Genomic DNA, 27,513 nt, shown 5'->3' on the forward strand with positions numbered 1-27,513 from the left:
GTGAGCAACCACGTGGAAAAATTTAGGCTTGGTCTAAGAACAAGTTTCTTAGCATTGAGAGCTGTCCAAAAGTGAGTGGCACACCCCCACAGGAAGCCTTTCATCAGTGGTAATGGAGTGGCTGCCCCAGGTCCAATCAGGGGATTGTGTCATACTGGAGAGCTTACCCTGTCCATGTGGTTGGGATCTGTCTGATCTAGGTTCTCCTCTGCTCATTACCGAATGGTCCAGAGTTTTGTCTTCACCATTGAGGAAATCAACAATAACCATCAGCTTCTTCCTAATTTCACTCTGGGCTTTTCCATCTGGGACTCTGGAAGCTCTGAGTTGGGGGCTCTGTGGGGGGCGATGGCCTTGTTGACTGGCCAGGGGTACCCCATCCCTAACTATGATTGTGGTCTCCCTGAGGCCCCCCTGGCTGCCATCCTTGGAGAGGATCAGTCTGCACTCTCTATCCCCATGGCCACATGGTTGGGCCTCTACAGGATTCCCCAGGTAAGTGTCTACCTTTCCCCCTGGTTGCCCATTATTGAATTCTTCTTCAAACCTCCCCTCCTCTTAGAAGTACCCTTTAGAAACTGACACACATTTGGAAACTGACAACGCACATATCTAAAATTCCCAGATCTTCGCATGATTCACAGCTACTTCGTTTTTTTTCCTCCTGTGATGCCAAAAAGAGTTACTGACATATTAGGTGTCTAAGACTCCGAGAGATGTCTGGCCAAAGAATACTCAACACATTTGAGCTCTAGACTCCCAATCAGGCATGGAGTAAACTCAGAGGAGGAGTTGAACTCACTAACTTATCTTACATGCCTGGACTTTAGTTTTCTTATCTATAAAATCAGTAAAACAAACAAAAACCTTAAACCAGCTCTTTCAAGTTTAACCAGATGGTTTCCAAGACTCCTTCTTGCTTGAACTCCTCTGGATGCCCACAAGCAAGGAGAAGAAGGGACCATGCTGAATGGCTGTAAGGATTCCAAATGGTCTTGACAGGCTGGAATCCTGAACCATATCTAATATGGTGAAGTTTATTGGTAGCCAAGAAGGCATATTGGACATTTAATCAATGTGTGTTGCCTTATTGATGTGGGTTGAAGGAAAGCACTGAATTTCACCTATCCCAGAAGGTGGAAGATTCAGTTGGAGAAGGGTCCATTAGAAAAACCAACCAAACACACCTGGGGTTGTAGTTGACTGAAAGGTGAAATTGAGTCAGCAGTGGGCTGCGAAGCCTGAGAAGCTGGTATGAGGAACCCTGGCTACCTAAAGAGAGGCTGAGCTCCTGGAGGGCATGGGAAAGGCTCTTGCCCTTTCTGCATCCCCAGCAATTTTGGTATATGGCCTGGAACTGTTGTGCCGAAAATTTAGCAAGTGAGACCCGATCATAAATTTAATGAATGTGGATTTAATGAGGGCCCGACTGTCTGGAGTATAGACTCAAATCAGACAGCTCCGGGCAGGGGCAGAGCCAGAGTATTTAAAGACAAAAACCACAAAGTAATGGTCAGATCTATACCAAAGCAGGAAGTTACAGAAGCAGAGAAATGCAATTGGTTAATACTCAATTAAAGACCTTATATGGAATATAATTAAGTTTCAATTTCCTAGAACAGGGTGCATGACTATGCCTTGAACAATTTCCTAGAAATATGCCTTGGGCAGGTATTCTCTTGGCACTCGGGGGCTCTGTGGCGGTACTTTACTTCTGTGAAGAAGGGAGCACAAAATGGTGGGGACTGAGACAAGATGGAGGGTGACTCGGGGTTGGGTACGACAGAACATAGCTCTTTTAATATGTGCTTGTTGCCTAACTGAAAGAATGATAGCAAACGGAGAGTTGGGAGGGAGCACAGCAGCCATAATTCCAAACCATACACAAAAGTAAGGCCCCTTCTTACAGACCCAGTCAATGGGCCAGCCTCTGCTTGGATACCACCATGAAAGTGAAGACCTCACACCATCTTCCATCACACCTCAGAGACAGGCATAGAGACAATGCACTATTCTGGAATTCTAGAATTTTATTCTATACTCTTGGGGTTGGTGTCTTATGTCCCAACCAGACTGTAAGTATGCAAAAGGCAAATAAAGTGTGACCTCAATTGTGCATTCACCCTAGGCCAGAACAGAGAAGGTCTCAGGCAGGGTTGTTGTGCTACAGTCATTTCAGCCATGTCTGACTCTTTGTGATCCCATTTGGGGTTTTCTTTGCCAGTTCATTTTACGGATGAGGAAACTGAGTTAAACAATGACTTGCCTAAGGTTACATAGCTAGTAAGTGTCTGAGGTAGGAAGATAAGTCTTCCTGACTCTAGGCCTGGCATTCTCTCCACTTCTCCACCTAGCTGCCCCTATCAGGCAGGGAGGCTGGGAAATAGAAGGAGCTCAGAGGACCCTTAGTCCCAATCCTCAAACAGCACATGCCGATAATAGGAAACCATTTAAGATTCATGGGAGGAAGAGGTGGCCTAACCCTTGCCTTAATTTTTCATTTCTAACCCAACCTTAACCCTCCAATGCTATCATGGCACACCAGAGTAGCCTGGAAAGGGAAACCTGAAAATCATACCCCTAAACACTGTTCCACAGCCATCACTGGAATCTGCTTGTTGAGGAGGTGTGAACCCTAAAAAAATGGGGGGCAGGCAGTGCCAAGATCCCTAAGAGGATCTGGAATCCTAGTCTTCCATGTTTCTGGCCCTTAGTTTCCACATCTGTAAAAATAATAGGTTGCATTTGTTGAGCCTTAAGCACCACCCCCAATCCCCGCCAAGCTCGACCTCACGTCAGTGCCAAGGAAATATTTTTAGGGGGACTGGCCAGAGACAGTGGAGGTTCAGGGATTCTGGGTCTGGGGTGCCAGCCATGATATGGCGCCCTTCCTCTTTTTCTCAGGTGAGCTACGGCTCCACCGTGTCTGTCCTCAGTGACAAGACGCGCTTCCCCTCCTTCCTGCGCACTCTGCCCCCTGACGAAGCCCGGGCTCGTGGGATGGCGCGCCTGGCAGCCCACCTGGCCTGGTATGCAGTTGGTCTGGTGGCACAGGATGACGAGTATGGGCAGCGCGGGGCGCGCGCTCTGCGGCTTGAGTTGGAAGCGGCTGGCCTTTGCGTGTACGTGACAGCTGAGCTGCCCGGCTCTCAGAGCCTGAAGAAGCTGCATAAGGCAGCGTGCGTCCTGGCCGCGGCCCAGCCCCGGGTCCTCTTGGTATTCTCGCGTGCCCACGAACTTCTGCTGCTCGTGGCAGAGCTGCACCGCCAGGGCGCCGGCCGTGGGCAGCTCTGGATTAGCAGCGAAGCCTGGGACCCGGCGCTGCTGGATGCCTTGGCCCTGGGCGGCACCCTGAATGGGGCGCTGTCCTTCTCGGGCCATCGCGGCCACATCCCCGGCTTCGCTGACTTCCTAGGGCAGCTGCACCCGGAGCGCAGCCCAGAGGACAAGTTCCTGCAGCCCTTTTGGGAGGAGACGTTCCGCTGCCAGTGGTTCCCCAACTCATCTTCTTCTGGTTGGGCTGCCATGGCAGCGGGAGCAGAAGCCAGAGGCCCTCTAGGGGGAGAGGAAGGAGGAGGAGGGGGCCAAGAAGCAGAGGCCAAGACCCGCGCTTCGAAGGGAGCGCTCCCCTGCACTGGGGAAGAGACTCTTCAGGGCCAGGACCTCCCCTTTTTGGACATGAGTGACCTGAGTGTGACCTATGCTGTGGCCAATGCCGTGTCCAGTGTGGCCCACGCGCTGCACGATATGGCCATCTGTGAGACTGGGCATGGCCCTTTTGTGGATGGCCAATGTGCAGACATGCCCAGTTTTCAGCCCTGGCAGGTAAGAGGCCTTCAAATTGGTCGAGCCCTCCCCGGGCCTCTTTCCCTGACCCCCAGTCTTTTCTAGCTTCTTCTCTCCAGTCTCCTCTATCTTTTCCCTCTGCTCTCTTCAGTCCCCTGCCTTTGCAGGAGTGGTAAGGGACATCAAAGAGCTACAATCTGCAATTTGGAGGATCCCTAGCTAAAATGTGTGTGTGTGTGTGTGTGTGTGTGTGTGTGTGTGTGTGTGTATACACACAGTCCTAAGATCAGGCCATCCAGTATTTTCCTACTGTAATATTATTTTATTGACTGCTGGGTAATGTGGTCCAGTACGTGACTAAAGATGGAATGGGGAAGGATGGGTCCAGATTCAGATTCACTTTTGACAAGTACTAGATTTCCAAAAAGAGTCACAACCTCCTAATAGCAGAGGCTGCTGCAGGGGATTAAATGTCAGTGTAGGGGAGGTGCTTGTCAATTGGATGGTTTCCCAAATCAGCCTGACAGATTAAAGTGGATGGGAATCTGAATGGAGATCTCAGAGGGGCACCTTCCCTTAGAGTGGACATGCTGTTTGATTCCTTGAGTGTTGAGATTAGGAGGCTGGCACTGGTAAAGTGACTGAAGTTCAGGATGACTTAGGCAGAGGTCTGCCCCGTCTCTGTGTGGTACATAAAAGTGTGCTAACAGCCCTGCTTGCTCTGTCTGACTTTCCCTCTCCCTCTCCCTCTCCCTCTCCCTCTCCCTCTCCCTCTCCCTCTCTCTTCTTCCTCTCTCCCTTCCTCTACTCCTACCCCTTCTCTCTCCTACCTCTTCACTCGATTGTTCTTCTCACTTCTCCTTTTCCATTCTTGTTTCCCTCTGTTTGTCTCTCACTCAAGGATGAACACAGAGCAGAATAGACCTATATCTCAGTGAAGGAAACTGCCTACCCCCACTTTCCTATAAGTAAGTTTCTGAGAGCAGACTCTCTCCTGCAGCTGCTTAGACATTGAGAAGGTTTCTGCAAAAGCATATGGCTGAGTTTTATGTGCTTGGACATATCCCCAGAGGAAAGGCACAGCCTGGGGGATGATACCACAGTGAAGCTTAAGCACCAACCTTGTACTAAAAAAAAGATAGTGAGAGAAGAGCAAGGGATGGGGGAGGAGCAGAGGAAGGGAATGAAGGAAAGAGCTGGGCTGTTGGTTTTTTCTAATCCTCTGAGCCCCCATCCTCTTTCACCGGCATTAGCCAAACAGCTTGGAACTGGTGGTCTCAGGCTCTGCAACCAGGCAATACATATTCTTCTTCAAAGGCACTCTGGGATGCTTCTATAGAAAGCTCTTTGACTGTTAATTTGTCATGTTCTTTGGGAAATTCATCTAATTCAGAACTCCCTTGGACACTTCTCCTTCTGTCTTGGAGTGTTTTCTTTGGTTATGAGAGGTTCAGGGATTTGACTGCCCCTTATCTGTAGTCACAGTGGTCTGGGGGCTGACCCCCTTAATATACTCTTAGAGTGTTGACTGAGGGAACTAAGAAGTTCAGGGCCAAATTCCTGGAGATATACATGATAGAGGAAGTGAAGATAAGCATTAGCAAAGTGACTTTCCATGCCAGAAGTTCCCCTTGCCAGTGAACTCACAGCCTTCCCCTCAGTGAGATGCTTGAGAATATTGGGAAACTGGCTTTCAAAAAATGTGAAGACTCACTTTGAACTTACTCTTCATTACGGACATTTTCTCCATCACTCTCTTAAGTCTAGACATAGACAAACCCTTTCCAAAATGTGACACCCAGAACTTGATATCGTGGCTCTTTCCCACCTGGAGCAACCCCTCTGCCACTCTCTTCCTCCCATCCTTCCTCCTCTCCGGTGCTGTTGCAGTTACATTTTTACCAGGTCTTTGTAAAGGGCATTCCATCCCTGGCTAGGAAACCACCATTGCTATGCTTTATGTTGTCCTTTAGAAATACAGGCACTGCCCCACCCCCACCCCCACCCAACCAAGTTTCAGGCAACACAAGTTAATAACTAGAGAGCTGGCCTCTGTGTCAGTAAGACCCGAGGCCAAGTTCCAGCTCAGCCACATCCTTGCTTCACTTCTTCACATCTCTGTGGCCCTGGCAGCTCTCTATGGCTCTGAGTGGCAGAGAAGCTATAGACTTGTCCTGGTCATAGGTATTTGCTCACAATATCCCTGGCCAAGGGCCTCCTTGGCAGGTAGCTTCCCACCATCTTCATCTGTGAGTCTTAGTCTCCGTCTGTCTGTCTGTCTCTGTCTGTCTGTCTCTCTCCATCTCTCTGTCTCTCTGTGTCTCCATCTCTCTCTGTCTCTCTGTCTCCCTCTCTCTCCCTCTCTATCTCTGTCTGTCTGTCTGTCTCTCTCTCCTGGCTCCATCACCTTTGATGAGCAGAAGGAACAAAAACACCACCTGAACTTTGAAGCTCCCCATAATCCTGAGCAATGCCTCTGGCTTCCTGGCACCCTGGGGCTCCATGTATCCCTAGCACTGGTCCCCATGGCTGGCTCACACCAGATGTATCAGCCCAGGAAGACAAAGTTCTCCATGGTTAATGTCAGGCCAACTCATGCCTTCCTTAGAACTCTTTAGTGGGCATCCCTAGCCTCTGCCATGCCTGATCTGCTCTGCTGTGCCTGGGGAAAGACAAACACCAGACACTGGGAAAGCTTGACCCCACTCTCCATAGCTGCAGGAAGCAAATCTTCAGTCCAGGAGTGGAATGGGTTCTGAATTTGGAGTGAGAGGAGACTGGATCAAATCCTTCCTCTGCTGAAACTCTGCTCCTTATTCCCTGTGGGACCCCACACAAGCCCTGGCCCCTCCCTGAATCTTCCTTGTCGAGGGAGGAATTGGGTTACCTCATGAATCCAGGAGGACTAGGCGACCTCTGACCCTTCTCTTTGGGATGATGGAGCCAGAAGGTAGTCCTTGGATAGAGAGTATTTCTTTTTTAAATAATTATTTTATTTTTAGTTTTCAACATTTACTTCCCTAAAATTTTGAGTTCCAAATTCCTCCCCCTTCCTCTCTTCCCCCTTCCCCAAGATGGGATAAAATCTGATATAGGCTCCAAATACACATTCATATTAAACATATTTAGAAAGTTTTTCTTTGGAGCTTCAGGACACCCAAGCTGTGGGCCAGTTTCCCTTTCTCACTGCTCAAATAATTTTCAGCTCCTTTCCAATTGTTGCCATGGCAATTCTGTGAGGTAGGGTGTATAAGAAGAATTACAACTATTCACAGACGAGGAACCTGAGACTTGGGGAGGGGAAGGGACTTGGCCTGGGTCACATAGTGTGTCAGAGCCTGAGCTCTCAGCTCAAGCCTCTTCAGCCTTAGCTGCCTCTCCACTGGCCCCTTGCTTGGATGGTGAGGGAGAGCTTGGGCACAGGGAGGGTGCCCCTTCCGCTGACCCAGAGGACTCCTTGAATCCTCTGCAGCAGAAGAGTGATGGGACTGGAAGAGCCCATGCTGCTGTCCCCCTCTCTCTGCCCCTAGCTCCTGCCTTACCTGAGGAGGGTGAGATTCCGGAATAGCTACGGGGAAGAGGTGCTCTTTGATGCTCATGGAGATCCTCCGGCTCTTTATGATGTCTTGAGATGGCAGCCCGGCCCCACATGCCACCCTCCCTTCCAGGAAATAGCCAGATTTAATGACACAGCAGCCCGGGAATGCCAACTGCAGATGAATGACAGTGGACTCACTTTGGAAGGTCTGAAAGAGCAGGTAGAGAAAAAAAAGTCATTCATTTACTCATTTGTTCATTCAGCTAACTTGTTTTGTTTGGAGTAGCTACCCATGCTTAGTTACATTTCAATAAAGCCCTACCTACCCTTAGGTTGAGAAATCAGCCTGGCCAGCATATCACAGCAGAACCATGACTGGACAGCAGTTCATCTGAAAAAGATCTGGGGGGCTTACTGGACCACAGTCCAAACATGAGTCCATAGTTGGACTTGAAGCCCTAACAGGGAACTGAGTCCAGTAGGAGACTAGTGATTTCTCTTCTGCCCTTTGTGGTGGTCAGGCCACAACTGCACTCCTGTGTTCCAGTGTGGGCACCAGGTATTAGGAAGGAACAGGAGCACATCTGGACAAAGAGAAACTGGTTGGTGAAGGACTTGGAGACCACAGAGTTTGGTTTGTGGCCTCTAGGGGAGTGCTGTGATCCCTGTCAGAGGCCTAGGGTTTACCAATCCTCACCTAGCTGGGGCAGCCACTAACCCAGCCTGTTTCCCTGTAACTCTGGCCCTGGATGATTTAGGAATTGAATGTGTGGTTTAACCAATCTAATCATGGCCTAGGCTTCCTCCTAAATGTTAGACCCAGTGCTTGAAGGACCTCAGAAGTCACATAGTCCAGAAGAAACTGAGGCCTAAAGAGAAGGAATTAGAGATCATACAACCAGCAAGTGGCACAGGCAGGATTCTGAGAGCCCCAGGCCTGGGGTTCAAGATTCAGTGTGTTACTTTCCACTATACCACATGGGACAATGATGTGGACAGAGAAGTATGTTAGGAAGGTGGCAGGTACCATGGACAGTGGGAACCAGAGGCAGATGAAATGGTCTGAGGGAGATTCTGGGATGGGAGAGGTGTGGGGGGCTTTGGATATGGAATGGAGGGCTGGAGGAAGGAAGGAGTAAAGAGTCTTTTGGATCAATGAGGTGACATTCCCATATCACACCCCCAGGTCTCCTCCTCTGTCTGCCAGGAGACCTGCCCTCCTGGAACCTGGAGGACCTCCCAGATTGGCCAGGCAAGCTGCTGTTTTGCTTGTCCCCAGTGCCCCGTGGGACAGGTGTCTGAACACAAAGGTGAGGGTCTTTCCAAACCAGAACCAGCTCTTCCTGGAAGCACTGTCATCAGGTCATGATTTAAAGTAGGAGGGACCTTAAATACTGTCTAGCATAATCCCTTCATCTTACCCGAGGGCATGGGGGTGGGAGGTAAGAAGGCAGTTGTGCTCCACAGCTCCCATGGAAGCTTTTCCCCTTGGTCCAGGGATTAGCTACATCTCACCCTTTCTATCCCACTTCTATCCTATGCCTAGATCTTTCCCTGTTCTGCAGACAGAGCCCTGCATGAGAGATATCTTTTGCTGAACTTGGAGTGGAGAAGCCTCAGGTCTAGGAATGTCCTAACTGTGAGACTAGACAAAGGCTGTCCTGGGTCAGCCCTCATGTCTGGAAGGCAGGACTGATGGTCCATACATTCCAGGCTTGCTAGATTGGTGTGAGTGACAGGAAAGGACACAGGCCTCCTGACCATGTGGTAAAGTTGCCTCTGCATGCATGAGAGTGCGTGCTTATGTGTGTATGTATGTACATGTGTGAATCTCTGGGATTGTCTCAAAAAGAATTGGACTTCTCTGTGGTTGGTCGCTCAAACAACTCTTGAGCAGTCTAGCTTTATTCGCTGAATCCACTCAACCCTAGAATCTCCCAGCTGAATGGGACCTTAGAGGCCAAGAATACCTAAACAGCATCCCCCATGTCCACACAAGACTTGAAAGATGTTCACCTAGCCTCTGTTGACTGATCCACAAGGCTGGAGAAATGACTACTGCCTTTTGCACTCTGGGGCAGCTTGGTCAGGAGGACCTGCACACCACAAAAGCCTCAGTTTGATCTAGGAGAAACACTGACTTCCATGCTTGTGTGTCTGGGAGCTTTGGAGAGATGTGAATGAGGGGAGCAAAGAAGGGGAGGAGTAGCAAGAGTCTCTACTTTGGAGCCAGAGAACTTGGCTTCAAATACCAGCTTGGCTACTTATTACATGCCTAGTCTTGGGCACGTCACTGCCATCTCTAGGGGCCTTAGTTTCTTCATCTATGATAAGAATAAATTAGAATAGATCTCTGGGACCCCTTTATAAATTAAATTTTGATAAATTCAAAATTAAATTTTAATTTATTTTCAATTGAATATCCAGTTTCTCTCCCTCCCATCTCCCCCACTACCACCATGAGAAAGCAAAAAAAAAAAAACAAAACCCTTTTTACAAAAATATATAGTCTGGTAAAACACCTCCCCTACCCCTCAATGACCATGTCTAATAGGCTTGGAGTCCATCATCTCTTTTTTCTTTTTTTAAAGCAATTGCACAACCAGTTATTTCTGGGTGTGGTGCTAAGTATCTGAGCCCGGATTCGATCCCAGGTTATCCCGACTCTGGGGCAGGTGCTCTTACTCACTGCGCCACCTGGCCACCCCGGAGTCCATCATCTCTACTGGGAGGTGGGCAGCATGTTTCATCATGTGTCCTCTGCAGTGGTGGTTGGGCATCGTGTTGGTTGGGGTTCCTAGGTCTTTCAAAGGTCTTTGTTTTTTTGCAATGTTCTTGTTATATACATTGTTCTCCTGACTCCAAGCTCACTTCACTCTGCAATATTTCACAAAAGTCTTCCTGGATTCCTGGCAGCCATCTGCTTTACTGTGTCTTACAGCCCATAGGATTCCATCACAGTCAGAGACCATAACTCATTCAGCCATCATCCTACTAATGAACACCATTTTTCAATTCCAAATTTCCTATTCTTTGCCACCAAAAAAGAATATGCTACAAGTATTTTTGTACACATAGGTCTTTTTACTCTTTCTTTGCTCTCTGGAGGAATACACCTGATGTAGATATCCAGGAGTCCAAAGGCATGCCCAGTTTAATAGCTGTTAGTCCATAGCTCCAATTTGCTTTCTAGAATGACTGGACCAGCTCAAGGCTTCACCAACTGCATTCATATGCCAGTTTTCCCACAGTCCCTCCAGCATTTGTCAACTTCACCAATCTAATTGGTGTGAGGTAGAGCTTCAGAATTATTTTTAAACTTGCATTTATTGTATTACAAGTGATTTAGAACATTTCCCCCCACATTGTTATTGATAGTATAGGATTCTTCCTCTGAAAACTGCCTATTCCCATCCTTTGGCTATTTATCAATCAGGAAATGCTTCTTATTCATGTAATTTCAATCAGTTCCATATATATCTTAAAAGTAAAACCTTATGTGAGAAATTTGCCCCAATTATTTTTTCCTCTGAGAAATTTTTAAATCTAATATAACCTGGATTTCAAGACTGAAGTATCTTTGTGAGGTATTGCTTAGGAACAATTTGGTGTGTGAGCTTTGAAGATGAGAGACATTATTCATCCCTCCTTTGAGAACTCCCATGTGTCTAGAGGACCGACTCCAGACACATGGAGAGAAACAGACCTGCTAGGGCAGAAGTGTAGGGGAAATTGGCTTCTCTGATCTCCAGCTTCCCTCCCTAGAAATAAGGAACTTAGGGCCAGATTGGGGCTTCTCTCCTGGCTGAGCCATCTCACCCATCTGTATTTTCTGCCAACTTCTCATCTATAGAAATTCTCTGATTTCTATTTGCTTTCAACTTGAGTAAATGGGTTTACTTACTGCTTTTATGGATGGTCTTTTGTGTAACTAGCATCTTATGGGGATAAGTCAAGCTGGTGGGCATTGTTAAGAGTTGCTGTCAGGGAAGGAGCTTGAGAGTAACCTGACATCATGCATCCATCCCAGGAATATTTAGAGAAGACAGACAGAATTATAGTCCAGATTCGAGTTGGCAAGTCCTTGGCCCCTTCTCCCACTCTCCTCCAGACAGGAATCAGAGCCTCCTTTGGAAAGTCATGGGCCATATGCCAGGGATTTATCCATACTACTGAAAAAACCCTGGGCAATTAAGTCATGTGCCCACAGACACAGCACACATGAATGGGCAGCCCACACCCGATGCTGTGACCCTGGGAAGACCTAGGGGGAGGCCTTTCTCCTGGGCTGCTGCCCCATGTCAATGGCCAAGCCCGGCACTGCTGGGGTCATTAGTCTGGGCTGACCAGCCATGTACTCTGGCATGGCCCTTTCTTTTCTGCAGATGCTCCTGCATGCAGGAAGTGCCCTGATGACATCCTGTGGCCCAGCCCATCAAGGGATCGCTGTGAGCTGCAGCCCGATGTCTTCCTCCAATTTGGGGACCCTCTTGGGGCTGTTCTGGCCTCCTTGGGGGTTTGTGTGTCTCTGGCTACAGGAGTGGTCCTGGTTGTCTTTGTCTGCCACCGCCACACTCCCCTGGTGCGAGCCAGCAGCCCGGGGCTCAGCGCCCTCCTGCTCACTGCTTTGTTCCTCAGCAGCCTCAGCTCCCTCCTCTTCCTTGGTCGCCGGGGTCCCCTTGACTGCCGCCTCCGCCAGGTGGCCCTCAGCATTACCTTCACTGTGGCGATCTCTTGTGTGCTGGCCAGGACAGCTGCTGTCCTTGTGGCCTTCCGAGTGGTTCAGCCAGGCAGCTCCCTTCAGATGTGTCTGGGGCCTGGCCTGCCTCGGGCCATGGTCGCAGGGCCCCTTCTGGTCCAGATTTGTATCTGTATTGTCTGGTTAGGGGTCACCCCCAAAAGCCAGAGCGGAAGCCTATCACTGGCTCCCAACACAGTCTCCCCCGAGTGTCTTGAGGCCTTGCCTCCTGGCTTCTGGAGCATCCTAGGCCTCCTGGCTTTGGCTGGCTTTGTCTTGGCCCTTCTGACACGCCAGCTTCCCGGCGGCTTTGGTGAAGCCCACCTTCTCACACTCAGCCTGGTGGTCTGTGTGAGTGTTTGGCTGGCCTCCCTGCCTGCCCAGATCCACAGCAGGGGCTGGGCAGTGGCGGCTGCTGTGCAGGCCTTCAGCATCCTGGCCTCCAATGCTGCCTTGCTGGGCTTCATCTTCCTGCCCAGGTGTGTTATCATCCTGCTCCACCCCCATAGGAACAACAGGGCGTGGCTCATGGGGAGGCCACCCCCCAGACCCCTCTCTCCTAGCTCCCTGTGAGTGGTGGCTACAGCGGCAGGTCAGAAGGCAGGAGGAACCTGGGCTCCAGCTCAGGCCTTAGTCTTGTTGGTGAGGCACTTTCTCTCGCTGGTCCTCAGTTTCCTCATCTATGAAATGGGGATGAATCTTATACAGGGCAGCTGTGGGGAGTGCCCTGCTAACTCCCTGTTGAAGTGTGTGTAAGGTGGGTGGTGAGAGGAGCCCCTCTTCCAGTCCAGGAAGTCACAGTGCTGGCAGTGCCAATGCCCAGCCCCTCAGAGCTGCCAGACACTCTTCCCTACTTCATGGCCACCTTGGAGCTGCCCCTGAGCTGTTTCCATCATGGTGCTCCTGCCTACCCTCACTGCCTGGATGTGCAAGCTTGATCTCTCTCCATCACTGCTGTCCACACAGCCCTGGCTTAGCAGCTGTTGCCTCTCCCTGGTCTTCAGCTCTCTCCTCCTTCTTACACGAAAAAGGCAAGGTCCCAGCCTGCCTGGGGCTGATGGCCCACGTCCTAGGCCTGGGACAGGCATTCAGTAGGTGCTAGGGAGAGGACTGTCCTCAAGGAACTTGCAATCAACAGAACAAAATAGAAAAATTACTAACGGGCCATTTCCATTGTCTCTGAGGTCTGCAAAGCTTTACAGGCATCCTCTCATTCGGTCTTCACAACAACCCTGTGTGGTAGGGACTACTGTGTTATTATCCCCAATTTATGGTGGAAGAAACTGAGTCTTAGAGAGGCTAAGTAGGTCTCTGATCTTAAGTGACCTAACCCAGAGTCATGTGACTGAAAAGTGCTGGAGGTCCCAGCTAGGTCCCTGCCCTCTATTTTGCTCAGGTTGGTACAAACATAGAGAAGTAAATACAAAATGCTGAGAGGCCCCTGGCCCCAGGCCCCTGAACTCTGGGCTGACCTTCCTTACTGGGGCTCAGGGGGAGGGTTTACAGGAGGAAACTGAAGCTCTGAGGAAGGAGTTCCCCTTTGTGAGCGTCAGTCAGCACGGAGAACCATAGACATGAAAAGCCCAGTGGAACATTGAGAACAGCTTTCTATATTTGCAAGTGGACTAGGAAATGCTTCTCCCTATGGAATCAGAGACATTGTGTTTTCTGGCAGAGAGACGTCAAGATCTCTAGAACAGAAAGAGAGAAGGTGATGTGAAATTTCCTCATCAGAACAGAACAAGAATATGTTACAAAGAAAATCCCGTGAAGAATTTGTAAGAAGTGTGGGAGATGGCAGGAATAACCAGAAAACTGGACCAGACATTTGTAAACCAAAGCAAGGTTTATTGAGTTCGACAGGAGGGGTAGCTCTCCCATTAGGATAGAGTCACACCATTCATAGGAGCCTGAGAGGAGTGTGGTCTGGTCAAGCTCCCTGTGGCTGGGGCTTGAGGCTGATCTGGGACAATAACCCTTTTACCCATTTCAGGGTTGGGGTTTCTTCATAATAGGCTAGGGGCTGCCTCTGACTCTATCCCAACACATCCTATTTTGGGTTGCTTGCATTGAAAGCACTAAGGGAAGAGTGCAGACATGTGTTAACAAAATGGACTGATTCTCAAGATGGACCCACAGAAGCTAACGAGTAACATGAGTTCTGAGGGGGAGAAAAGTTCCCTGTGATCGCTGAAAAGAGAGCAAAGAAAAAGAAAAAATGAAGTTTATTTCCTTAGAGGCTGAAATAAGGTCTTATCTAGATTTTAAAAAGGTTCTTATCACAAACTGAGGCAGAGCTAAGTGACTTGGCCAGGGTCAAACATCTAGTGAGTGTCTGAGGCTGGATTTGAACTCAGGTCTTTCCAGCTCTCTGTCCACTGTGCCATCTGACTGCCCAAGTTATCATGCCTGCCTTAACAATAAATCGAACAGTTGGGGTTCTGCCTTCTCCGTTATAAATCACTCACAACATTTTTTTTCCAAGCTAACTTTGGGTAGTTCCAGGATCTCACTCCCTACTCATTGCCCGATCTGATAAGGTACTCAGCAGAAGCTTAACAAATGTTGACATATCTCAGAGTTTCAGGGTGCCATTCTAGAGAATTTGCTCTAAGGAAAACTGATAAGGCTGGGAAAGCTACAGGGGGAACAATGCTTAGACCCCTCATCCGCTCCCTGGAGATTTATGGATCTCTTGTTATTTTGTTAGTGCAATGAAGGAAGATGGTTTCACTGACAAGAGAAAAAGAAAACTATGGCTTTAAAGTTTTCTGCTGCATAAAACTGCCTCTTATTAACCTTCCTTGATCATGAAAAGAGAAAAGCTTGCTTAAATCAGGGAAAAGTAAATAATTTAAGTAAAAAAAAACCACCTAATTAATTCAAACACGGATAGGGAGATAAAAAATAATAAGGGACCTGTGAGTAAGGTACAATCCCCATCACCAGGGCCCACCCTCACCATTATCCTTAATTTCTAAATGAAGGATACATTAAAAGTCCTTATTTTGTTCATTTTTAACTGTTACTTGAACATGAGAAAAATGATAAGTTAAACCTAAGCTGTGGCAGCCAGGTGGTACAGTGGGTAAAATGCTGGACCTGGAGTTGGGAAGACTCATCTTCCTGAGTTCCCATCTGGCCTCAGACACTTACCGTGGGATCCTGGGTAATTAACTTTGTCTCAGTTTCCTCATCTGTAAAATGAGCTGGAGATGGCAAAAAGTAACATTTGAGAAAGCAGCAGGATTAGAATGTTTTCTCGAAGAGCTAGGAGATATACATATGTGTATGATTCATTGCTAAATGTTTCTGATGAGAAATTCAGGCTTTAAGTATGTTTTAGTAATAAATTCTCAAAACTGGATTAAGGATTTAACATACTAAATTGCATAATTCCAAAGAAATTGGAATAATTTTCTTATTTTAAGGTATTTTAAGAGACAGAAGGGCTCATTTTCCAAGTTTGGTCCTCATGAAATTTTTTTTAGGATCCTTCCTTCAGCCTGTTGACAGCATTCTCCATACTGGCCACTGTGGAATCTTTGGAATATCCCAGCCCTGGTTTTGCTCAGAAAATTGAGCAAAGAATAAATCTCTTGGTCCCTTGTCTATTCACAACCCTAGAGAAAGTCCTGCAGTTTTAGACAGTTGAAGGTACAAGGGAAATGTGCCATTTAGCCTCTGCTTGTCACAGAGAGATCAGTGGCAGTCAGCACAAAACCCCCCTTTATTGGAGAGCAAGGAATCTGGACATCCCTTGCTGGGCAGCCTCAGGCTGTAGTCCCAAAGAGGTTCAGGCCCTTTTAATAGGAGGAAAGAACAGGGCAGTCCTGACACCCATGCCACCAAGGCCCCAGGCCTCTGTGTCTGACACGCAGGGACCCCTTGGGACAATCACCCCTTGACAGAACTCAGTGCTGTGAAACCCCAGAAACCAGCAGCACTGTGTCTCAGGTCACCCTAGTTCCATTGTTCTGATATGCACCAGGCCCCCACCAACCCCATATGGGGAGTGAGAGAGGCTCCCAGACACATAAAGACCTCACTGTGGGAACAGATTGCCCTGAGTCCCAATACTTGTGTTTCCTGAGCACTCCGCCCCCTTCCTCATAATTGGTAGGAATGTCCTCGAGCATCAGTTGGTGACCTGGACCAAATCCAAGATATTAGAGCTGAGCATGGCTAAGGCCAGTGTCATTACCCCTTCCCATGAAAAATGCTCGGACCCCTAAATGCCTGCATCCACCCCATCATAAAGGAGTTCCCTTTCTGAAGGTCTCCCTATTCACCTCACCAATCTGGCCTGGCCAGAAAGCAGCCGAGGATGAAAGAAAATGCGCTGTGGGCTCTCAGAATCTGAACAAGGTTCAGATGGAAGCCCCATGACCCGATATCATAAGAGGTGATGGAGGGCATTCAGTCCCCTGGCTGCTCTTCGTCTGTGGTACTTGGTTTAGCTAATATTTATTCCATGCCCATCTCCTCAGACTCCCAATCCCAATTTGCTTTTACATTTGAAAGGGCACAATATACTTTCCACAGGCTACCCATGGGCTGTGCTCATGGACTGTGCCACCAGCACAGGACCTCTGGGTGCCAGAGGGACCCCCAGATGGCACTTGGTAAAAGACAGTATTGGAGCTCTAGCCCCCCGCACCTGTGCAAGCAGACCCCACAGCTACAGGTGGACATCTGATCCTTCATAGTTGGGCAATAGCCCCCCTATAAAATACAAGCCCCTGCAGCGTATGAAATTCTTAGGATACATATGGACTCATAGAGCCAGAGGCATCCCTGCCCCAGTTCCAGATAAGCTACTCTCTCTCAAGGCCCCCAGTGACGTGAAGAGAGCACGCCATCTAGTGGTCATGCTTGGGTTTTGGAGACTGCCTATTCCGCCCCTCACAGCCCTGCTTGTCCCAATCTATGAGCCATTTGAAGTCCTCCACCTTTCAGTGGGGTCCAGAGTAACAGAAGTTTCTGATTGTAGTCAAGCATGGCCCTTAGATGATGGCTTTGAGAGACCTCAGCTGAATCCAGCCACACTTCCTGGAGTCTGCAGACTCCCCATAGTGGCAAGAGACTGCCAATGGGGTCCTGGAGCAGGAAACTCCCAGACATTGCCACCAGGTGCTGGCTGCCTACTAGGCTGATGGCCACAGAGCCCTGGCCACAGGCCCTGTCATTGTAAGGCCTGAATTACCCATACTGCCCTGGGTTGGGGAAAACACGCCCAAGAAGCTGGGGTCAGTCACTGATGTCTCCCTGTTTAAATGGAAGTGGTATCTGCAGGACAGGGTTAGCCGGGGAGTCAGCAATCTGCATGAGCAGTTGGCAGAAACCCCCTTCCTCACTACCTGACCAGTTTGCTAAGTGTGGCACACAATGGCACCAATTGGCAAAGAATAGGGATGAGGCAGCATCTCAGGAGGGATCATGTACCCTCACACCAGTGGCTGTGGACAAGAGACTCCTGGCATCTCCTTTGCCAGGCTAGAGGCTCTTGCTGCCTCTACACTGGACTCCTCCACAGGGCTCCTGACAACCACCTCTTTACCTGCCTCCTGGACTTGAGCACCAGCTGGAGAGGCTCCTGGAGTCATAGTGTATTTTGACCTGGGCCACTCTCTGTTGACCACCTCCCAGAACTTCACCATGACTCCTGCAGTGGCATGACCAGTAATCCTAGTGGATGGAGGAAGACCCTTAAACAAGATCACATTTATTTTACCTTAAATTCTTTTATTCTGAACTTAAGAAATAAAACAAGCATTTCTATAAGATGATAGAATAGAAAAAAAAAGATGATTGGACATGAAACTGCAAATCTATTATGTATAACTTGTTCCTTTTAAATATGTAATAAAGTTACCATATAACTTTGTCTTTTTTTCTTTTTATTCTTATGCCCCCATCCTAGAGATGGTTATCATAGGGAAAAATACTATACATAATTTTTGATTAGAGAAATGCAAATTAAAACAAACTTGATGGGGCGGAGCCAAGATGGCGGAGTAGAAGCAAGACCTTCCAGCAGCTCCGGCTTCCACCCTCCCCAATCCATGTAAAAATGGGACTCTAAAAAAACTTTGGAGCTGCAGAACCCACAAAATGACACAGAGAAGCTAACCTCCCACTGAGGACAGCCCAGCAGGCCAGCAGGAATTCAGCGCAGCGCTCTGGGAGTGAGCCCAGCCCAGCCGCAGCCAGAGGGACTCCAGATCAGCAGCAGCTGTGGCCGTTTCCAGATTTATCAACACAGAGATGCGAAGGACAAGGTGAGCGGCCAGTACAGTCTGGACTTTGGGACCAGTAAGTGGGAGTGCGTGGCTTTTACCCCCAGGGCAAAAAGCTGCTAAGTGGCAGCTTCAGCTCCTGGACTGCAGAGTGTAGGGGGACCAAGCACCAGTCTGAGGGGTAATCCTCTTGCTTTAACCTGCTTGGATCTGGATTGCAGTCTAGGGTGGAGGTTCTGGGGTGTGTGTCCAGCTTGCCAGAGCGTATGGAGATCTCAGAGAGGGCACCCATCTAATACCTCCAGCAGCTGAGAAAACCCCAGCGTTTGGGATGAAAGCTCCCCTGCCTGGTGGCAGAGTCCTACTGTGGCAAAAAGCCCAAAAATCAAGTAATTGAGTGGCAAAATGAGCAGGCAAAGGAAACATAGCAGACAGAAGATTCCAACATTACTCTCCTATTTTGGGGACAAAAAGGAGCAAGGCATTGAACAGGAGGAAAACAGTGAAGTCAGAACTCCTGCACCAAAAGCTTCAAAGGAAGATACAAGCTGGTTACAGGCCATAGAGGACCTTAAGAAAGATTTTGAAAACCAAATAAGAGAAGTGGAGGAAAAATTGGGAAGAGAAATGAGAACAATGCAAGAAAATTATGAAATGAGAGTCAATATCCTGACTGAGGAAAATAATACCTTAAAAAACAGACTGACTCAAATGGCAAAGGAGGCCCAAAAAGGCAATGAGGAGAAGAATGCCTTAAAAAGCCAAATTTGCCAGATGGAAAAAAGAATCTCAAAAGCTCAATGAGGAGAATCATTGCTTCAGAATGAGATTGGAGCAAGTGGAAGCTAATGACTTTATGAGAAATCAAGATGCTGTTAAACAGATCCAAACAAATGAAAGAATAGAAGGCAATGTGAAATATCTCATGGGAAAACCCACTGACCTGGAAAATAGATCCAGGAGAGATAATTTAAAAATTATTGGACTGCTTGAGAGCCATGACCAAAGTAAGGACCTAGAAATCATCCTCAAGGAAGTTCTCAAAGAAAACTGCCCTGATGTGTTAGTACCAGAGGGCAAAATAGAGATTGAAAGAATCCACTGATCACCTCCTGAAAAAGATCCCAAAAAGAACACTCCTAGGAATATTATAGCCAGGTTCCGGAATTCCCAGATTAAGGAGAGAATATTACAAGCAGCCAGGAAGAAACAATTTGAATATTGTGGAAACACAATCAAGATAACCCAGGATCTGGTAGCTTCTACACTGAGGGATCGAAGGGCTTGGAATATGATATTCCGGAGGGCAAAGGAGCTGGGATTAAAACCAAGAGTCACCTACCCAGCAAAACTGAGTATCATGTTTCAGGGGAAAATATGGTCATTCAGTGGAATAGAGGACTTTCAAGCATTCTTGCTGAAAAATCCAGAGTTGAATAGAAAATGTGACATTCAGATACAAGAAGCAAGAGAAGCATGAGAAGGTAAACAGGGAAAAGAAATCGTAAGGAACTTATCAAAGTTGAACTATTAACATCCCTGCATGGAAAAACAATAATTGTAACATATGAAACTTTTCTCAGTAGTTGAAGGGATTAGAAATATATATATATATATGTATATATATATATTTGTCTATATATGAGGGCATATGGGCATATGAATATATATGTGAATGTGTGTATATATGTTTACAGGTATACATACATAGAGGGCACATGATCAATTTAACAGGAAGGAATGATACTTAAAGATGAAATTAAGAGGTGAGAGGAATATAATGAAAGGAGATGGGGAGAGACAGATTGGGGTAAACTATCTCATACAGAAGAGGCAAGGGAAAATGGGTACAATGGAGGGGAAGAATAGGAAGGCAAAAGGGAATGGGTCAACCTTATTCCCATTGAATTTGGCTTTAGGAGGGAGTGAAATGCACACTAAATAGGGTATCTCACCCTCCAGGAGAATAGGGGGGAAGGGGATGAGAGGGGGAATGATAGAAGGGAGGGCAGGCTGGGGGGAGGGAAGTTGGAAGCACCCACTTTTGAAAATAGATGGGATCAAAGTAGAGAATAGAACAAGTGGGAGGTGGGATAGGAGGGAGGGAAATATAGTCAGTCTTTTATAATATATCTACTATGTTATTGTTTTGCATTAGCCACACATGTACAACCTATACTGAACTGCTTATCTTCCCAGTAAGGGTGGGTGACAATGAAGGAAGGGAATGAATCTGGAATTGAAAGTTTTAAAATAAAATATTCAAATATATGTGTATATATATATGTATATACATGTGTGTATATGTGTATATATGTTTATATATATACATATATATACTATTATTAATACCATCTTACATGTAATTGGGAAATAAGATATACAGGCACTGAGGCATAGAGATCCACTGGAAAAGAAGAAAGGGGGGTATGGGAGAAAATATGGGAGAGAGCAGATTGGAGGAGGGGATATCCTGTGGGACTGCTATTTTGGGGCAGTGGGTAGGGGAAAAATGGGGAGAAAATTTGTAACTCAAAATCTGGTGGAAACGAATGATGTAAATCAGAAGTTAATAAAGCATTAAAAAAATACTCATTACCAAAAAAAAAGAGTAAGTGACTTTGCCAGGGTCACACAGTCACCATGTGTCAACTCCTACTATCTAGAAGGTCAGCTCTCTGACCACTACATTGGTAGCATTTCATATAACTTACTTCAAGGCACTGAATAACTTAAATAAGTCATCAGTACGAGTAGGCATCAAATTTGCAATATTGCTAAACTCAGTTTTGTCTAAATCTCTCTGCTTGATTATGTAAATGATTGATCACAGGCAGTTGGGTGGTTCAGTTGTTAGAACACTGGACTTGGTGTCAAGAGGACCTGAGTTCATATAGTATCTCAGACACTTACTAGTTATCCTGTAACGTCCCTGGGAAAGTCAGACCCTCAGCCTCAGTTTCCTCTGTAAAAAGGGAGGGAGAATAGCTCCTACATCATAGGATTAAATGAAATGATGTGAAAGATTTTGCAAAACTTAAGTGTTACAGAAATGTTAACTATTATTATTTTCCACCTCTCCAACACCAGTTACAAGACATTTTAATGACAAAACAAAGCCATTTTATGGATCCTAAAATTTACTGGTTTTTTAAAAATTAAGTCATTTTTCAAATAGTCTAAAATGACCCATGAGTAGTTCTGTGGCTGATTTTGACCTCTTCCTTTTGTTATTTTTAATGTTTTCAATTAAGCCTTAATTAAATTTCCAATTGACCTCTTCATTTTGAAGTAGGGCATTACCTGACCTTCCAAGATCAGAGTTAAATAAATGTTCCTTACCAAAAAAAAAAAACAAACCCCCCCCCAGCAAACTTGAGGTATCATTTGACACCCATCAGACTGGCTAAAATGATTGGAGGGGAAAGTGACAAATGTGGAAAAATTGGTACATATTCATTGTTGGTGGAACCCTGATCCAATCATTTTGGAGAGCAATCTGGAATTCTGCCAAACAGGTTATAAATGGCCTATACCCTTTGACCCAGAAATGCCACTACTAGGTTTGTTTCTAAAGAGGATTAGGCAAAAAGGAAAAGAACCTGTGTTCTAGAATGTTTCTAGCAGCTCTCCTTGTGGTGGCAAATAACCGGAAAGGAGAAACCATCCAGGGGCTACTTGTCAGACAACTGATTTCTTTCCTTCACCAAACATTCTTCCCCAGTTGACACAATATTGACCCAAATCCTTTGCCTTATTATGAAGACCTTTGATTTTCAAGAACATCCAAATGTCTTCATGCAATGCTGTTTGTTGCCACCTTTTATAATCTTCAAGTTGGAGCGTTAGCATAAATGATTTTCCCTTATTTCACCTTTCAGACACAGTCATACAGTCAGACACAAAATTCACCCTTGACCAGTGACCTCCATCTTACAAAGAAAGGCATGTCCCCACTTAGCACATTCATAAGGCTTCTTTCTAGTATGAATCCTCTGAAGAGAGCATAAGAGCTGATCTCTGATTGAAGGCCTCCCCACATTGAGTCCATAAGATGCTTTGTACCCAGAGGGGATTTTCTGCAGTCCAAGAAGCTCTGTACTCCATTTGCATGACTTCCCTTGTTCATTACAGTGATAAGATTTCTATCTAGTATTATTCTTTGATGGGAAATAAGGACTAACTTTTGCATCTGGAAATCTGGATTGATGGCAGATATGCTACATTCATTAATCATAAGTTTTCTCTCCAGTGTGGAGTCTCTGACTGGAGTAAGACTGGAACTGTATCTGAAAGTCTTTATATGTTGATCGCATTTCTAAGGTTTCTCTCCAGGGTGAGTTCTCGGAAGTGTAAAAGCCTTTCACATTCACTACATTGACAAGATTTCTTTCTAGTGTGAATTCTCTGATGTATTATAAGAGATGCATTTTCACTAAAAGTGTTGCAACATTCATGACACTCATGTATTTTCTCTCCAGTCTGAATTTTTTGATGGTAAATAAGGGATGACTGTTAACTGAACACTTTATCACACTGATTACATTCATAAGGTTTCTCTCCAGTGTGGATTCTCTGATGTACAGCAGATTTCTCTCCAAGTAAAGTCATAAGGACCATAACTCCTAAATACCTGCTTGTGAGTTTCTTCCACAGAAAGGCTTAGCTCTGCAGGCATCTCTTTCATTTCAAGTCCGATCTCTCTTTCTGAAAGTAACAAACCATAAAATCATACATATGGTCACACACAAACACACGCACACACACACACACACACACATATAAATCCTCTTCCCTCCATTGGCAGAATGTAAACTGATTACATTCATAAGGTTTCTCCCTGGTCTGGATTTTCCCATGTTGAGTAAGACTGGACTTCTGTGTGAAAGCCTTTCTACATGGATTCATAAGGTTTCTATCCAGTGTGGATTTTCTAATGTACAGTAAAACTGGTATTCCACAGAAAAGTCTTTTTTTTTTTATAAGCAATTGGGGTTAAGCAACTTGATCAAGGTTACATGGCCAGTCATTTCTGGGTGTGGTTATGGGTATCTGAGCCCGGATTTGATCCAGGTCATCCCGACACTGGAGCTGTGCTCTTACTCGCTGAGCCACCTGGCCACCCCTAGAAAAGTCTTTCTACATTGATTGGATTCATAGCATTTCTCTCCAGCATAGTTCTCTGATATACAGCAATATATTTCCTAAATCCAAAAATTTTTCTGCATTAATTACATTCATAAGGTTTCTTTCCAATGTGGAATCTCTGATATAAAGTAAGACCACCCCTTCATGTAAAAGCCTTTTCACATTCACTACATTCATTAGATTTCTTTCTAGTGTGAATTCTCTGATGTATTATAAGGGATGCATGTTCACTAAAAGCGTTGCCACATTCATGACACTCCTCAGAACAAACCTTTGACACAGGCAGGGCTGGCATTCTCATCACATTCACAACTCAGGCCATGAGTTCAGAATGGCTGCGTGACTTGACCCCAAGCCCAGCAGCTGAAACTAGAAGTCAAACCCTGTGACTGGGCATGCTCTGTCCACAGTACTAGACGGATTGTCTCCACTTTCAATTGTGCCTCTTCACTTTCACTGTCTACACTGTCAATCCTTCTTTCATAAACATTATGCCATTTGGTGTATGTAAGCTGAATATTCAAATTATTTTATGATATATCATGTCCATAAGCATAATGTGCTTTTCCTAGTCATGGCTTTCACTTTTTAAAAGTTTTATTTTTTTGCTACAGTATCTGAGATCTGATGAATGCCAGTACTGGCTTTTATATTTACTTGACTGTTTGATGCTCTTGATGTTTAAGACTTGATGTTTGACTTTTGATGCTAAGACTGTTTGTGGCTTGGTTGAGCCTTGAATTCCCAGGAGCAGAAATTGTGAAGGATTTGAGATGGACTGGATCCTGTGAACTTCAGTGTGGAGCAAGACCTACCCAGACAGCTGGACAAGGAACTGGGAGCTGTCTGCCATTGGACCCAGGTGACAGTCTGGTGAATCCAGGTAGAATCTGGGACCATGGAAGGGGATCCAGGAAATCAGAGAACCAGCCCCAAGGCACGATGAAAAGACCTCTCTGTGGGTACTGAGGAATGATGAAATTGTAGTTTACTAGTGACCTAGGGGTGGAGGGTTTGTGTATTTTCTAATAATTGTACTTAGTGATTAATGATACTTAGTAATTGATTGCTGAATAAGTGACTGATTGAGTTAATCTAGTGTGCCCCAAGAGTGGAAGACTTTGACTATTGTAATTTGAGATGATTGTTCTTTATTCTAAATATTATGACCACTTTGGTGAAAACTATGTGGCCATTTTAATGATAAGCTGTTGTGAATACTATATTGTGATTTTCTGTGATAAGTTGTAATATTGTGAATGCTGTACTGTGAATGTTTTGCTTTGATTTGTTTCGGAATAAATAGAGTGTTTACTATACTATGTAATCAGAATCTTGAAAGTTGTTCACAGAAGCAGTCCTATGGAAAGCTGCTTGTGCGTGGCTTTACAAAGACATTGAAGCCATTGTCCTTCTAAAAGGAGCAGGCTTCCCTCTCAGTCTTCTTGTAACCCTTCCCATTTATGGTTCACAAAGTCCTTGGGGGTTCTGGACAGTGGTCCAAGGGACTTGGCATCTGGAGCAGGAAATCATGATTAAATTTTGTTACAAAGATATTTTCCTCTGGATCAACAGGCAAGTGCAGGTTTCAACCCTAATAATATTCTTTCTGCAGTGATTCTGAACTGTCATGATGAGGCATATACTTCTTCTGGGCATCAAGCAGTGATTACATCAAACCCTGACTGCTTCTAAGTGCTACACCCACTTTCAATTTCTCACCCTGACATCAAATTGTTTCCAGAAAGATGGAATGCTCATGTGGTCAAAGAAATGCACAGACCCTCCCTGGCTGTCTGTCTGCACAGTGGCTATCTCTTTCCTGGTTTACCTTCTGTCCCCTTCCCTTCAAGGTTGTAATCATTAGTCCAAGATCTCACTTGGGTTTGCATTCTTAGAGCAGAGACAGCAGCCTGCCTGCTAAACATGCCCAGTGTAAACCATCATGGAACTATCCTGGAGCACTCTCTGCAAAGAGACCTTGCATTGCCCCTCCTTGCAAGGCTGAGGCATTTTCTGATGCATCTTCCCTCCCCTTGTGATGCTGAGAAGTTTCTCTAAGGAACTGTTTAGCAATAGATTAGTCATTCAGCAGAGTTTCAGCGACACTGTAGTCAGCTTACCAGAGATAGAAAAAAGAAAGTTACACTGGAAGAAATTCTCTCCTTACAAAGGTTGTTTTAAATACAAAACTTGTTTAAAAACAAACAAACCAACAAAATAATGCACCAATTGGCTTTCTAGTACATATATCATTTAATATACTCCATGAGCCAATAAAAGGACCCCCAAGTCATTCATATCATAACCAGTTATTCATTTTGACTGGTTAGGGAGTTAAATACAAAAAAATGAATTTCCATCCCTGAGCAGTAGAGTGTGTCCAAATCTCATCCCATTTTCCACCTTATACATATGTGAGCCTTTGCATATGTATGTTTCATACACGTCATATATATTTGATATGATATATCTGTTTAAAGTGAGAATACAACTGGTGGTGCAGTGGACAGAACACTGGGTCTCAAGTCAGGGAGACCTGAGTTCCAATCCTACCTCAGAAACTTGCTAGCACTGTGACCCTAGGCAAGTTACAGGACCTCTGCTTGCCTCAGTTCCTTCATCCACGAGTTTACATTCCATAGAGTTCAGACCCAGGAACAAGGACAGGACAGCTGAATGGCCAGCTCTGAGGCACTTTCCAAGTGTGGCATACAGGATGCTTAAAAGTTCTATTGCAGAAAATTCCCTGCCTCTATTCCTGGACCCCCTGAAAGGTTTCTGGGGTCAGCACAACTTGCACATCCCCATTAAGCAACAAATCTGGTCTCAAAGCAACAACCAAGTCCAGGCTCCCAGCTACACAGGCAAGGTTCAAACAATGCAATCACTCTTGTCCACCAGTTCTCAATGCACCTCCAGAAGAAAACATCCCCAAAGGCATCTACAATGCTGAAAGCCTCCTCCTTGAGTCAGGCCAGCACAGTAGCCCTCTCCCAAGATTCACAGCTTGTGTTTTCCTCCAAGATCCCAGAAAGAAGGCAAGTCTAAAGTGGGCACTTCCTAGGTGTCAGAAAGGGCTCAATCCTGAAGCCTTCCCATGGTGATTGTGTCAGGCTTTTCTCTACTAAGACTTGTCTCATGGTGGAAACAAAACCAAAAGTTGGTTAAACCCTTTCCCACATCAATTAAATTTCTTGGGAATACCATTAACTATAAATTAACTCATGTAATGTAATGATTGAGTTCTGGGTCTCCTCATCTCCCTTTCCTTTGGTGTTTTATTGATGATTTTTGTCTTTATTGCAGAGGGGAGACAAACTTGCTCCCTCCAGATGAATTCTCTCTGGTGACAAAGTAACTACAGACAATCCAATCCCACAGCCACATTTACTAGTGGAGCTAACCTTCTACCCAGGAAGTGAGGTTCCTGGGCCTCTACTAGGGGAGGGTCCCTTTCAGCGCTTGCTCTCAGAAGCATCTGCTATTTGATAGTTATTCAGAGGTCTGCTAGCCATAGTCTTTCTATTTACATTATTATATCATTGGGTTTATATAATATGCACTGCAGATGGTTCTCATGGTTCTACTCATTTCTCTCTAAATCAGTTCTTACAAGATGAAAAGGTTCCAGCTAGATAATAAAATGCCAAGGCAATTAAATGTAGTGGCCCAGCATTTGATAAACTCAAGAGCATAAATGGGCAGGGGAAGGACTCCCCTTTTCACAAGCACTGTGGAGAAAACTGGAAAGCAGTTTGGTAGAAATTAGGCTTAGACTTCCATCGTCTTCCTACTACATTGATCTCAAAATGGAGACTGGACCTGACCATAAAAATCACCAATTAAAACCTTTAAGAAGGAAGATAGAGAAGGAAAGAGAACAAGGAGTTCAGCCTTCCCACACTTCCTGAAAACTGATGGAGAACATGGTCTTGACTGAATCCCAAGTGGGAAACCTAAGAACCCCAATGAGGCATTGTTCCAGACCAGGTCAGTATAGGGAAACAGAGGGAGGTGTGTGGACATTGCAGAAGGAGTCCAGCCAGGAAGGACATCGCTGA

The 27,513-nt window shown here is 45.9% G+C and overlaps 1 protein-coding gene across 1 annotated transcript; it reads left to right on the forward strand.

Annotated features, from left to right (window-relative positions):
- Positions 1–222: 222 nt before the first annotated feature.
- On the forward strand, positions 223–12,635 carry LOC138165989 (extracellular calcium-sensing receptor-like). Its single transcript, XM_069094411.1, has 5 exons — positions 223–495; positions 2,905–3,825; positions 7,317–7,544; positions 8,511–8,640; positions 11,710–12,635. Exons 1-5 carry the CDS (start codon positions 223–225, stop codon positions 12,633–12,635), a joined length of 2,478 nt encoding a protein of 825 aa, XP_068950512.1.
- The last annotated feature ends 14,878 nt before the right edge of the window (positions 12,636–27,513 follow it).

The sequence above is a fragment of the Petaurus breviceps genome, unplaced genomic scaffold (assembly GCF_028583685.1).
Source record: "Petaurus breviceps papuanus isolate PSGF00001 unplaced genomic scaffold, PetGlider_PUasm1.0 218, whole genome shotgun sequence".
NCBI lineage: Eukaryota > Metazoa > Chordata > Mammalia > Diprotodontia > Petauridae > Petaurus > Petaurus breviceps.